This window comes from Tachyglossus aculeatus, chromosome 22 (genome assembly GCF_015852505.1).
Source record: "Tachyglossus aculeatus isolate mTacAcu1 chromosome 22, mTacAcu1.pri, whole genome shotgun sequence".
Taxonomy (NCBI): domain Eukaryota; kingdom Metazoa; phylum Chordata; class Mammalia; order Monotremata; family Tachyglossidae; genus Tachyglossus; species Tachyglossus aculeatus.
This window is the reverse complement of record NC_052087.1, coordinates 12,762,928-12,776,545: the sequence shown is the minus strand read 5'-3', so window position 1 is coordinate 12,776,545 and position 13,618 is coordinate 12,762,928. Positions and strand designations below refer to the sequence as shown.

Sequence of the window (13,618 nt, the reverse complement as noted above, 5' to 3'; positions counted from 1 at the left end):
GCTGTGGGGAGGGGAAGGAGGGATATGGTCCGTGTCCCACATGGGACTCACAGGCTAGGGGGGGAGGAGAACAGGTATTGAGTCTTCTTTTTACAGATGAAGAAACTGAAGCACAGAGAAGTAAAAAGACTTGCCCAAGGTCATATGGCAGATAGGTGGCATAGTAAAGATTAGAACCCATATCCACCGACTTCCAGGCCCTAGCTCTTTCCACTAGGCCTCCCTGCTCCTTGGAAGGTGTTCTCTATCCCCCACTTACTTAGCCTTAGCTTTCTATATCAGACACAGAATATCTCTGAAGCATGGGAAATTTGTTGTAAGAGAAAATGATACAGATGGACAAGTCATCCAGCTCCTATTCAAAGTTGAAAAGTTGATGGCCCAGTTTAAATCTGGACTAATAACTGCCCTAACTGAAAACCACTAAGCAATTGTTCAGTTCTGCTTGAGGCCAGGATAGTGGAACAGAGGAAAACAATTTGGAAAAAAAAAAATCACCCTTTATGGAGGGGTATTAACCCAGGAAAGCTACATAGGAATCAAATACATTTAGCAGTCAGAAAATCAGGTAGAACATGATGCTGTGAGACTATAAATGTAAAGGACCTAATCCATCTTAGCAAGATGCTTTTATATGAAGAAGTATTCAAATTTTAAGTACTAGGTAGAAGCACACTTTTAGGTCACCTTAGAGTACATTATTAAACAAAAGTGGATAGTGGATGGAATTCAGAAACCCAGTGTTGCTATACACTGGTTAGCCTTCATAATTGGGTCTGGATAATTAAAGGTTTAAATGACAAAGCGCTAAATGGTATCCTTCCTTTAGGAAATAATTAAAAAGTGCATTTCCAAGATCCCCCCAAACCGACAAAAATATCAAATCTTTATTAAAAAACAATGATAAAAGCCATAATAGTCACATGATCAAATTGGAATGAAAGCATGTAACAATAATAAAAGTTTCAAATATAATTTGTTGTGGATACATATGTAAATATTTAATTTTCAGACAGTTGTCTTTCATATCCTATATACCGTTTCTTGTACTAATATGCTTTAGATTTCCTACAATGCTTAGAAGAAGCAGTGTGGCTCAGTGGAAAAGAGCACAGGCTTTGGAGTCAGAGGTCATGGGTTCAAATCCCGGCTCTGCCACTTGTCAGCTGTGTGACTTTGGGCAAGTCACTTCACTTCTCTGTGCCTGTTACCTCATCTGTAAAGTGAGGATTAAGACTGTGAGCCCACGTGGGACAACCTGATCACCTTGTAACCTACCCAGCGCTTAGAACAGTGCTTTGCACATAGTAAGAGCTTAATAAAATGCCATCATTATTATTATATTATTATTATTCTGAATAGATCAATTATTATATAATGCTAAATTGAAATGGCCTTAATCACTCTACTCAGATTTGTTAAAATATTTCAAAGGCTAAGCAGGATAGGAAGGGGGCTGTTTAAGCCAAGGTAAATTTTCCTGGGTTATCTTGAAGTGAGAGAATATTGAAAGGAATCATCATTAAAATTCAAAATAGTTAGAAAAGGAGAGTTATTTTCTTATAGTTTGTCTATATTCTCAAAGAACTTTTAAACTGTTGGCAGTTAAAATCACCACCGACTGTTTTGGGGCCCAACTTTTCATTTTGGGTTCAGTTCAGGAGCAAAATGTGTGACGTTTAGTCTAGTGGATTGAGCACATGTATCGGAGTCAGAAGAACCTCAGTTCCAATCCCATCTATGCCACATATTTTGCTGTGTGACCTTGGGCAAATCACTTTTCTGTGCCTCAATATTTCATCTCTAAAATGGGGATTAAGACTGTGAGTTCCATGTGGGACATGGATTGTGTCCAACATGATTAGCTTCTATCTACCCCAATGCTTAGTACAGTGTCTGGCACATATTAAGTTCTTAACAAATACTAGTACTACTACTACTATTATTATTATTACTATTATTTTGTTCTGTTGAATACAAAGAAGTGTCTGGAGCACACACAGCCCTGAATCCACAACAAAGTTTTAAAGCCCTGGTGGAAAATGTTCTTTTTATTTACTCATAAGGCAAGAAAGGAGAAGAACTTCTCCAAGCAAGCATGAAAAATCCAGGAGAGTTGCTGAAAAATAGTCCCTGGAGGGGCAAGGTGTTCCCTGAAAAATTGCCAGGCATTGGTCTAGACTGTAAACTCATTATGGGCAGGGAAATTATCTTCTAATTCTGTTGCATTGTACTCTCGTGAGCACTTAGTACAATGCTTTGCATGTAATAAGAGCTAAATAAGGGCTCAGTAAATATCAATAAGTAGAGAAGTAGCTTGGAATTATGGATAGAGCCTGGGCCTGGGAATCAGAAGGATCTGATGGGGAAGCAGCGTGGCTCAGTGGAAAGAGCACGGGCTTTGGAGCCAGAGGTCATGGGTTCGAATCCCAGCTCTGCCACATGTCTGCTGTGTGACCTTGGGCAAGTCACTTAACTTCTCTGAGCCTCAGTTACCTCATCTGTAAAATGGGGAGTAAGACTGTGAGCCCCACGTGGGACAACTTGATCACCTTGTATCTCCCCCCAGTGCTTAGAACAGTGCTCTGCACATAGTAAGCATTTAACAAATGCCATTATTATTATTATTATTATCTGGGTTCTAATTCCAGCTCCACCATTTGTCTCCTTTGTGACCTTTTGCAAGTCACATCACTTCTTTGTTACTCGGTTACCTCATCTGTAAAATGGGGATTGATCATGAGCCCCAGGTGGGACAGGGACTGTGTCCAACCTAATTAGCTTGTGTCTGCCCTTGCATTTAGTACAGTGCCTGGTACAGAGTAAGTACTGGACAAATACCATTTAAAAAAAAATGTCACAATTATTAAGGGGGAAGGGAGATGGGGATTAATTGGCAGGCAGGTCAAAGGAGTAATGGCTCAGAAAGTCCCAATCTTGAGGGTCTACAGTTCCATCCTGAAAACTCTTAACTGTTTGTTAGCCCTGCTTGAAAGCTCTCGGGTCTTGTTAAAGACTTGGAATATTTTCCTCCCTCTAGACTGTAAGTAAATGGTCAGGGAACATGACCACCAACTCTGTTCTACTGTACTCTTCCAGGACTGTGAGTCCGTTGTTGGGTAGGGACCGTCTCTATGTGTTGCTGATTTGTACTTCCCAAGCACTTAGTACAGTGCTCTGCACACAGTAAGCGCTCAATAAATACAATTGAATGAATACAGTGTTCTGCCCACACAGTAAGAGCTCAGTAAATATCACTGATGTATCAGTTGATTGATTCCAGGCTGGGATCCAGACCAAGAAGTAGTGGAGAGGAATATAAAGGATTCACCACCAAAGTTGGAAACTTTGGGAGAGCAGAACTTCCCTTCACCTATCCCCTGAAGTTGATAAATAACCACATCCTTATGGATAATGTAGCACAGTTGATTTAGTAACTTATTTACTGAAAATAAGAGTAGAACTGGAAGAAATGTGTGATTCCAAAGGCCATCTTTAGGCTCTCCATGAGCCTCCCTTGGCCTCTTTAGAATTGTTATAGTCAAATTGCAATGGCATTTGAGCATTCTGTATAAGGAACATTTGTGTTATACTGAAATATAATTTTGCCATATATACTATATCCTAAGGGAATTCTGAAAGGATCTGAATGTGTTGTAGGTTTGTTTAATACCTTTAGATTTATTGACAAAAAAAAATCATGGTTCTTAATTTGCCCAACTAGATTGAGAATGATTTTGACAGAAGGAGCCGTATTGCCTAATGGCTACAGCATGAGCCTTAAGCAGGATAGGAAGGGGGCTAAGTCAGAGGGACTTGGGTTTTATTCCAACTCTGCCACTTGTATGCTGTGTGACCTTGGGCAAGTCAAATCACTTTACTGTGCTTCAGTTATCTCATTTGTTAAAATGGAGGTCAACACCATGCGCCCCAAGTGGGACATGGACTGTATCCAACCCGATTATCTTGTATCTTACCCAGCATTTACTACAGTAAATGACACATGCTAACTGCTTAACAAATACCATAAATACCTTCTTATGATGCACAGTGAACTTTCTAAATTGCTTTAGAAGTAGATTTTCATCTGCCAATGTGATAATATTCTATGTCAAATTAGGTGTAAATAATGAATAGGAAAATATTTCTAAAATGCTTACTCTCAACATATCCCCAGTTTAACTATTTTAGGAAAACCCAAGGACATATGTAAGTGAAAGGCAAACAAAAGGTACCAAATAATGATTTATTCATCTTTCACCTCTATGTACTTCTCAAGTAAAATGGCACAGCTGGAGATAGCAATTATGTAATATAATAGTATGATCTTGAATTGACATGATAAATGTTCTGAACATAATTTATTCCTGGAGAATAACAGTGATTTGACACCTCCTAATCAGCTGCCACATTAAAAACTGAAAGCTTTTGGTTTCTCTAAAAAGATTTAATTCAAAATGTCTTTTTTGATCTAGTAGCAAGATTAAACGTTGTTGTCTAAAACTTTCTGCACATATGCATTTAAAATTAGATAGTATCTCTGAAAACAATTAGCCTTCATTTTGGAAAGGAATTATGATGTGAGGAAGAGTGGTGTCCTTGCTGTCTTTCAGACAGTAGCAATGATTTTTGAGAATAGCCAGAGGGAATGGGAACTCATTTCTTAATCACAAAGTAACCTGTCCCACAGAACTTTGATCTCAGCAACTTGGCGCCTTTACAAACTGCTTTAGAAAGATATTTGGACTATAAATATCTTTGGGGTGTTTATTTGGTGTTTTAATGTTTCATCACTCCTGATGTGTCTGTCTCCAGTCCCTTCTCCTCACGTAAACTGTGAGGAGGCTTGTGAGCCTTCTGAGGGAAAGGGATCAATCAATCAATCGTATTTATTGAGCGCTTACTGTGTGCAGAGCACTGTACTAAGCGCTTGGGAAGTACAAGTTGGCAACATATAGAGACAGTCCCTACCCAACAGTGGGCTCACAGTCTAGAAGGGGGAGACAGAGAACAAAACCAAACATACTAACAAAATAAAATAAATAGAATAGATATGTACAAGTAAGATAAATAAATAAATAGAGTAATAAATATGTACAAACATATATACATATATACAGGGATGGTATCTGATTCCCATTTGGGTATTCTCTCTCGCACTTAGTGCAGTCAGCTGCACACAATAAACACTTTATCACACTATTATTGCTAATTATAATGAGCAAGAAACATTCCCTAAATAGAAAGTGATTTAATGTTGTGATCTGATTTAAAGAGCAATTGTATAGTCAAGCCTACACCAGCAAATTAACAGATTTAGATAGATATCTTAGACCAAAAGACCACTTTTTCCTGCAGTTCTTGAATAATTAAGGGTGAAGTTCATTCAGATAGATTGCTCACGGAGACCTATTCTTGGAGCCTAAATGCAGTAGGAGGCCTGGCCCATTATTAAGGTGGATTCCAAGTCTGTGGGAAGGGGTTAAGATGGAATAAAACAACCAGTTCAGGCTGTTTGGGTCAGTGCTTGAGGATGCCTGAAGGTGGATGGTCTGCCTCCTTCTCTGCATCTATGTAATTCCTTCGATAATAACCCTTCCTGAATGGGTTCCTGAGCTGCCTTTAAACTAGAAGTGAGCCAGATCCATATTAGATGTGGGTTAGCTTTCATTACAGAGACAGATATGGTGGCAGTGATATGGGAAAAATGGAAAGAGGACATTTTAAATCCAAACTGATTAAGGTCATTCAGATGTAACAGTTATCTGGAAAAGCACAACAAAAAATAAATAAAAGGAAGGCCATTTAAAGACAAAGAAGATGCTAACACTGTAAAGCCCCTGTTCTCTCTCCCTCTCTCCAGGTTCCCATCTCCTCCTGCCTTCAGGGCATCTCCGGGCTCCGCCAATTGTCAGCTGTGTGACTTTGGGCAAGTCACTTAACTTCTCTGTGCCTCGGTTACCTCATCTGTAAAATGGGGTTTAAGACTGTGAGCCCCATGTGGGACAACCTGATTACCTTGTATCCCCCCCAGCACTTAGAACAGTGCTTGACACATAGTAAGCGCTTAAAAAATGCCATCATCATTATTATTATCACTTGAATGTCTTCCCTCCACCTTAAATTCAATATGATCAAAACAGAGGTCCTTATCTTCCCTCCCAAAGACTGTCCTCTCCCAAACCTTCCCCTCACTGTAGACGGTGCAACCATCCTTTCTGTCTCACAACCACATAACCTTGGTGTCGTCTTGACTCCACTCTCTCTTCAACCCACATATCCAATCCATCACCAAATCCTGTTGGTCTCAACCTTACAACATCACCAAGATCTGCCCTCTCCTCTCCTTTCAAACCACTACCATGTTAGTACGATCACTCATCCTATCCCATGTAGATTACTGCACTTCAGTCCATACTTCACTCTGCTGCCCGGGTTACTTTTCTACAGAAACGTTCAGGGCATGTCACCCCCCCTCCTCAAAAATCTCCAATGGTTGCCTATCCACCTCTGTATCAGACAAAAACTCCTCACTATTGGCTTTAGAGCTCTCCATCATTTTGCCCCCTCCTACCTCACCTCCCTTCTCTTCTTCTACATCGCAGCCCACACACTCCACTTCTCTGGTGCTAACCTTCTCACAGTGCCTCAATCTCGCCTGTCTCATCCCCAACCCTTGGCCCAAGTTCTACCTCTGGTCTGGAATGCCCTTCCTCCTCAAATCTGCCAGACAATCACTCTTCACCCCTCCAAAGGCCTACTGAAGGCACACCTCCTTCAAGAGGCATTCCTGAACTAAGCCCCAGTTTTCCTCAGCTCCCACTCCCTTCCACGTACCCCTGACTCATTCCCTTTGCTCTCCCCCATATCCCCATCCCACAGAACTTATGTATAGGTGTATATATCTGTAATTCTATTTATTTATATTGATGCCTGTTTACTTCTATTGGTGTCTGTCTCCCCCACTATAGACAGTGAGCCTATTGTGGGCAGGGATTATCTCTCTTTATTGCTGTATTGTACTTTCCAAGCACTTAGTGCAGTGCTCTGCACACAATAAGCACTTAATAAATACAATTGAATGAATGAATGGAGCTCTTTGTAGTCTATCCTTGCCTGCCTCATACCTATAAGTATGTTATTAAAATAATACCTATCTGGCCTGTTTTCTTTTCTCTTTTCAGAGATAGGTAAAGACAAAGACATCTATACAGATGATTCTGAGCATGGTAATTATGACTCACGTACTGATCAGTCACTCCTCATTAAAAACAAGCTCATCAGACAGAAAACAGAACCTCGAACTAAATCATCTTTGAAGGTAAAAGAACAGAGCCTCTCTTTGACAGTTTGGGCAGGGGCTTACTCTTTGGAATGTCTTTAGGATTTAGTATGTACTAGGGTTTGTTGGTTTTGGTGAAATGAGTAATGGCAGAAATTCCACAGAGAACTAATGGTGATTGTACCTAGGTGGGAGGGTAAAATGAAAATTAGACCACGAATCCTTAAGAAGTTCTAGGTGGGAGGTTCATCTATCATTCCAGATTCATTAGCATTTAAAAGAGCTGAAGTGAATCATATTTTTCAAATGTTGGATCTAGTACTTTCAATAATTTTTCCTTTAGAAACTATTCTTTTCATATTTAAACACTCAGAGGATATTTCAGCATTTTATGGCCATAAGTAACAAGTGCGCAATACCTGCTGTTGTCAGATAAAGAAGCACCTAATGCTAATCGTATCTCAGAAGAAAATGTTGGTAAATATGCTCTATATTCATAGTTCAACCATGCTTAGCAAAATCAAACTTGGCAAACCTAAATTAGGTGATGCTTCCTAGTTTCCAAATCATGCCTTCATGTTTTTGCACGTAAACTAGTTTCCCTCAGTTCTTCTTAGACCCAGTCCAACAATGAGCCCTGTGTTTGCTAGGTTGCTTTTTCCTTTTCCTTTCCATCTCCAGCTTTTGCTAGAACCCAAGTGGAATAGAAACACCTCTATGTCCCTGACAGGAATACTGGGTATCTCCAGTAACCAGGGCAGATTTGGATTGGGGTTTCATTTTAGTCATTTTCTCCTCCATCTTTCCCTGATGTTTTAAGTATTATAGTTACCTGAAGGCTGAAAGAGAAAGCTGATTCTACTCCACCCTCTCCCAGCTGTCCCCTCCTTTTCCTGTACCACTTTCCCTTCTTGTTACTACTTGGAGCAACTCTAAGCCCCTTCCTCTTTACCCTCCTCCTCTTTCTCTTCCTCTGTCCTAATGACCAGTGTTTTTACTCTACTCCCAATTATATATATTTTGTAGAGTAAAAGCTCATTTAAGTATGAATTACCTAGAATAATGAATTTGTAGCATCCCACTTAGTGAGGTTGCATCCAAGTTAGTGAGGTTTTACTGTTTTCAAACTTCAAAGACAAAGGTAGGAGAGGGCATAGATTTTCAGCCTGTCATTGCTGACAAACCACAATGAGTGGTAAATGGATCGGGGCAAGTGGATATGTAATAGTGCAGCACAGTTTGTACTAAGACTATTTCCCCAGCTTCTACCAAGTTTGGGGATTATTGTCAGTAGCAGGACTTCTATTTTAACAGCCTGTTCATAATAGTAATTAATCAGCTTGCAACTCTTTCTGTAAATAAATCATTTTCTGTTTTGTGATCCCCTTATTAGTCGGACAGGGAAGCCTTGGGCTGTCAGCAGTAAGTAATAGTCTGAGTTTAAATAGATCCATTGAACTAGAAATTGTTTTAATATAGTAGAACAACATAACGCTTTTCCAATTTTGTATTCTTAAGGATAATTTGGGGTCCTTTCTCCTAGCCTTTCTGGGAAAAAAACAGTGAGTTCTCAGTCTGCTCTTTACCTTTCTATCCAAGACATTTTTACCCCCTTTCATATATTCAGTGGTGTAAATGAGGCCATATTGCAATCCAGAATTTTAACTGTCAAGAACATTAGACAGTATATCCAAAGCAGCTCATAATTTTCTACGTCTTTCCCATTGTGGTCTTTCTGAGAAAGCCACTGTTGAGTCCATCATTTTAGGCAGGAGTACTCTGCTGCCTAAGAGTACCCCAAGAGTACCCCGATAGACAAAGAAATTGAAACCTAAATCAGAGAGCCGGAAGACAAAATTTAGCTCAAAGGTGGTAACCCAAACAAACTCTACATTGCAGCAGTAACTTGGGTCCATTCTTGCTCTTCTGTGAACTGCTCTGACTCAGGGTAGCCTTCACCTGGCCAAACACACTGAAGTGAGAGTTTAGAGGACCAGTCCTCATGTGACACATGAGGGATCACACCATGACACACACAGGATGCAGCGTGATGATGTCACATGATGCACCATGTTATTAAATTGCATAACTTTGTCTCGAGATGAAATGGCAGTTTTCAGACATTATCAGCCCCACTAATCCTATTTCTGTCTGAAGCAGCAAAGCTTGCTGCAGGCCTGGCATTGGCAGTGCTCACGACTGAGTCCACCAGGTCCTTCCAGAAACATCTTCCTTTGCTCCTGGGGAGGGACTTCCAGAGGAGACAGTGACCCCTGGGTAAACTTACCTCCATCCCAAGGACAGGAATCCATGCCCTATCCTGCAGGAGACTATCAATCAAACATATTTACTGAGTGGTTACTGATTGAAGAGCACTGTACTAAAAACTTGGGAGAGTACATTATAACAGAGTTGGTAGACATGTTCCCTGCCCACAAGGAGCTTTGAGTCTAGAGGAAGCTACACTTCTTCCAGTTTTTAATGTCTCCAGCCCAGTCACAGTAAAGCACTCCTCCCTCATCCAACTAGCAATTCCTCCAGCCCTGTCTCTTTCAGCCCCTAGCCACCGGGTCCTAATGGCTTATCTGCTTCCCTGTGTACCCCAGAGACTGCAGGCATAGATGGCCAAGTCTGGCCAGACCTCCATTCCCCAGATTTCCAGATGAAATCTTAGTCCCCCAAATCCAAGTGACTTCCTGCTGTTCCCAGAACCACCAAAAGGAGGAATGGAAGGAGAGAAAAATCTCCCACCACTTTAATGAAGCTTTTCAAAAATATTCCATAGGTTCTGAGGGTAGGGAAGTGAAGAATGCATGCAAAAATAAAAGTAAAGATGGTTGCTGCATATGCGCAGAGGGTGGCATGCACGGTGGCTATCTTGAACAAGTGATTTGATATGGACACCACCTTGAATATCCATACAAGAGTCATCTTGGGAGGGTGAGGCATTATGTTTCCCCGCCACATGATATCCTGAGGCAAACTCTTTTACCGTCTGAAGCCAATCCTGCTGTAGCCAGATGCTTCAGTTTCCCTGAGAGAAGGTTAAAGTTACTGCGTGACTAATTCCTTCTCCCACACTGCAAAGAAAACACCTCTTCTAGGTAATCATTTTTTTTTTCCTTTTCTTACCAGTAATAATAATTGTGGTATTTGTCAAGCACTTAGTATGTGCCAAGAACTTTACTAAGCATTGAGGTAAACTCAGGATAATCAGGTCAGTCATCATCTCTGTCCCACATAGGACACACAGTTCAAGTGTGGGTGGGAGGGAAGCAGGTTTTTACTTCCCATTTTATGGATGAGGAAATCACCACTCCTTTTCTTCACACACAATCTGTCACTCACACTAACACACATCATTCCATACATTTCTCTCTCACTAACATGTACTTTACTACCTGTAGGGCTGACTTGGAAGCTATGTCCTTACTCCCCCTTTCTTTCCTACTCAACTTCATATAAACCTTGCATTTTGTTTAGCGCTATTATTTTCCAAAGTGCTTTCATGTTACTATTCCTGTTTTTGCCCTCCCAGCCTCTATAGGAGATAAGGAAGGTAAATGTTATTGTAGCCCATTTCACAGATAAGAAAACTGAAGCATAGAGAGGTTAAATAACTTGCCCAGGGTCACATAGCAGAACTCATACTAGAACCTGGAATTTAGACGCTAAGATCCATGCTCTAACCATTGAGACAACACTGCTTCCCCTGTCAATTAATCAATCAGTCATACTTACTGAGTGCTTACTGTGTGCAGACTACTGTATTAAGCACTTGGAAGAGTACAATATAACAAAGTTGGTAGACACATTCCCTGACCACAGTGAGCTTACAGTCTAGAGGAGGAGACAGACATCAATATAAGTAAATAAATTACACTGTAGATATGTACATAAGTACTTTGGGGCTGAGGGAAGGGTGATAGTGCAAATGTTAGTGCAAAGGTGATGCAGAAGGGAGTGGGAGCAGAGGAAATTAGGGCTTAGTTGGGGAAGGGTTCTTGGAGGGGATGTGTTTCCTGTCCACCAAAAGTTTGCATGATAGTAGAGGTGGCTCCCTGGTTGATTATCCTGGGCCCTGCACTCTGCCTACAGATGTCCCTAGGATTGCATCCAAACTTTTTATTTGGCTTTCTGACATGGTCTATCGGAAAAAACATTCACCTGGGAGTCAGAGGACCTGAGTTCTAAATCCATCTCTGCCAATTACCTGCTGTATGACCTTGGATAAGTTAATTCACTTCTCTGCCCTGTTTGGTGTTCTATAAAATGGTTATTCAGTAGCTACTCTCTCTCCCCTTACACTGGCAGCCCCATTTTGGACAGGGACAGTATCCAACCTGATTATTTTGTTTCTACATGAGCATTCCCAGGCATAAAGTAAGCACTTCATAAATACCTCCATTATTATTATTATCGCTACTATTATATTTATCATCATCATCATCACGATATGTCTCCCTTGGTTTCTTGAGCAGTTTCATAATCTGACTTTCAGGTTATTATTAACAACAAATGTTGAATCATCAAAAAGACCATGAATTGCAGCCATCCAATGGAAATTGAAGTAATACTTACTGCCAAACAATATCTGTCAATGGATAATCTGTCAATTCCCCAGGTACAGTGAAGTCTGGTACTTGATTTCAGACATCCAGTGTTGGAGGCCAAAAAGGACCCAGGCTTTTAATCTCTGTTCAAAATAATTTTGTTTCATACTTTTCTTCCAGGAAAAGGGCTTCTTAGCACAAAAGGAGCTGAAGCTCAGAAGATTGGAATTGTCTTTTTGTCTGATCTTTGGCAAAAGGAATTGAACTGAACTATTAAGAGTCTTGTCTTATCACTCCAGTTTAGAAGTATCAGGTTGGGGTGAAATTTGACAGAGTGTATTTTGAATGATACGGTTGTTTTGTGTGTGCTTTTGCTCGTGATCCACCAGGCCCTGCTTAGTCCTTATCATCTGTGGTTTCTAATAATAATGATGGCATTTGTTAAGTCCTTACTATGTGAAAAGCACTGTTCTAAGCACTGGGGTGGGGGGGGGATACCAGGTGATCAGCTTGTCCCACATGGGGCTCACAGTCTTAATCCCCATTTTACAGATGAGATAACTGAGGCTCAGAGAACTGAAGTGACTTGCTCAAGGTCACACAGCAGACATGTGGTGGAGCCGGGATTAGAACATATGACCTCTGACTCCCAAGCCCGTGCTCTTTCCACTGAGCCACGCTGCTAAGGGGCGTTTCTCTGGACAAAAATGGTAGGAATTTCTCTGGGTTTGGAAACACAATCCAAGCCACTACTTATCAATAAGTAGTTCATTCATTCATTCATTCAATCGTATTTATTGAGCGCTTACTGTGTGCAGAGTACTGTACTAAGCGCTTGGGAAGTACAAGTTGGCAACATATAGAGCCGGTCCCTACCCAACAACGGGCTCGCAGTCTAGAAGGGGGGAGACAGAGAACAAAACAAAACATGTAAACAGGTGTCAAAGTCGTCAGAACAAATAGAATTAAAGCTATATGCACATCATTAACAAAATAAATAGAAGAGTAGATATGTACAAGTAAAATAGAGTAATAAATCTGTACAAATATATTTAAGTGCTGTGAGGAGGGGAAGGAGGTAGGGTGGGGGGATGGGGAGGAGGAGAGGAAAAAGGGGGCTCAGTCTGGGAAGGCCTCTGGTTGAGCACTTACTATGTGCAGAGCACTGTACTAAGACTTGGGAGAATACAATACAATAGAGCTGGCGGTGCATATGGCTTACACATGTCCACATTAGATTCCTTTTTAGTATTTGCATCTCCACATCTGTACCATGGTCAGGATTAAATCAGCAGAAGAAAATCCATGGCTTGACACAGATATCTTGATTGTATTTCTGCATTCCCATAATAGAGTAGCTAAGTACCGCAAATGTTTTGGTAGGCTGATTTTCAGAATAATCCCATCTCCAAATCTCCCAACTTCCATTTGCTGGTCACATTCTAATTTGCCTTTTTCGTTCTCATTGGGATTGAAATCCATCAGTGCAGAATTTGTATTTGTTTGGGATAATTTATATATTGTGAAGTCCTCTATTCAATTAAGAAACTCTCTAATCATTATTAATATTTGAGTGGTTGGCTAATGAGAAATAACAGAGAAGTATTGCAAAAGGATATACTAAGTTAATATCAGAAGTCTAAATGAAAGGACAACAAATTTACTGTTCTATTTTTAGTATTCCTATAATATGGGCTGCACGCATATGCAGTCTAGAGCTTTGGGAAGTTGATTCTACTGCAGATGAGGTCTATCCCTATGTGTCAGTTTAGTCTAAAAAACT

General features: G+C 40.6%; 1 protein-coding gene across 1 annotated transcript in view; it reads left to right on the top strand.

The window, feature by feature from the left end:
* The window catches only part of ANO3 (anoctamin 3), a 399,349-nt gene that overhangs the window by 253,287 nt on the left and 132,444 nt on the right, over positions 1 to 13,618 (top strand). The window contains exon 4 of the mRNA XM_038764098.1: positions 7,185 to 7,321. Within this exon, the coding sequence (XP_038620026.1) occupies positions 7,185 to 7,321 (137 nt within the window). The remainder of the gene's footprint in view (positions 1 to 7,184; positions 7,322 to 13,618) is intronic.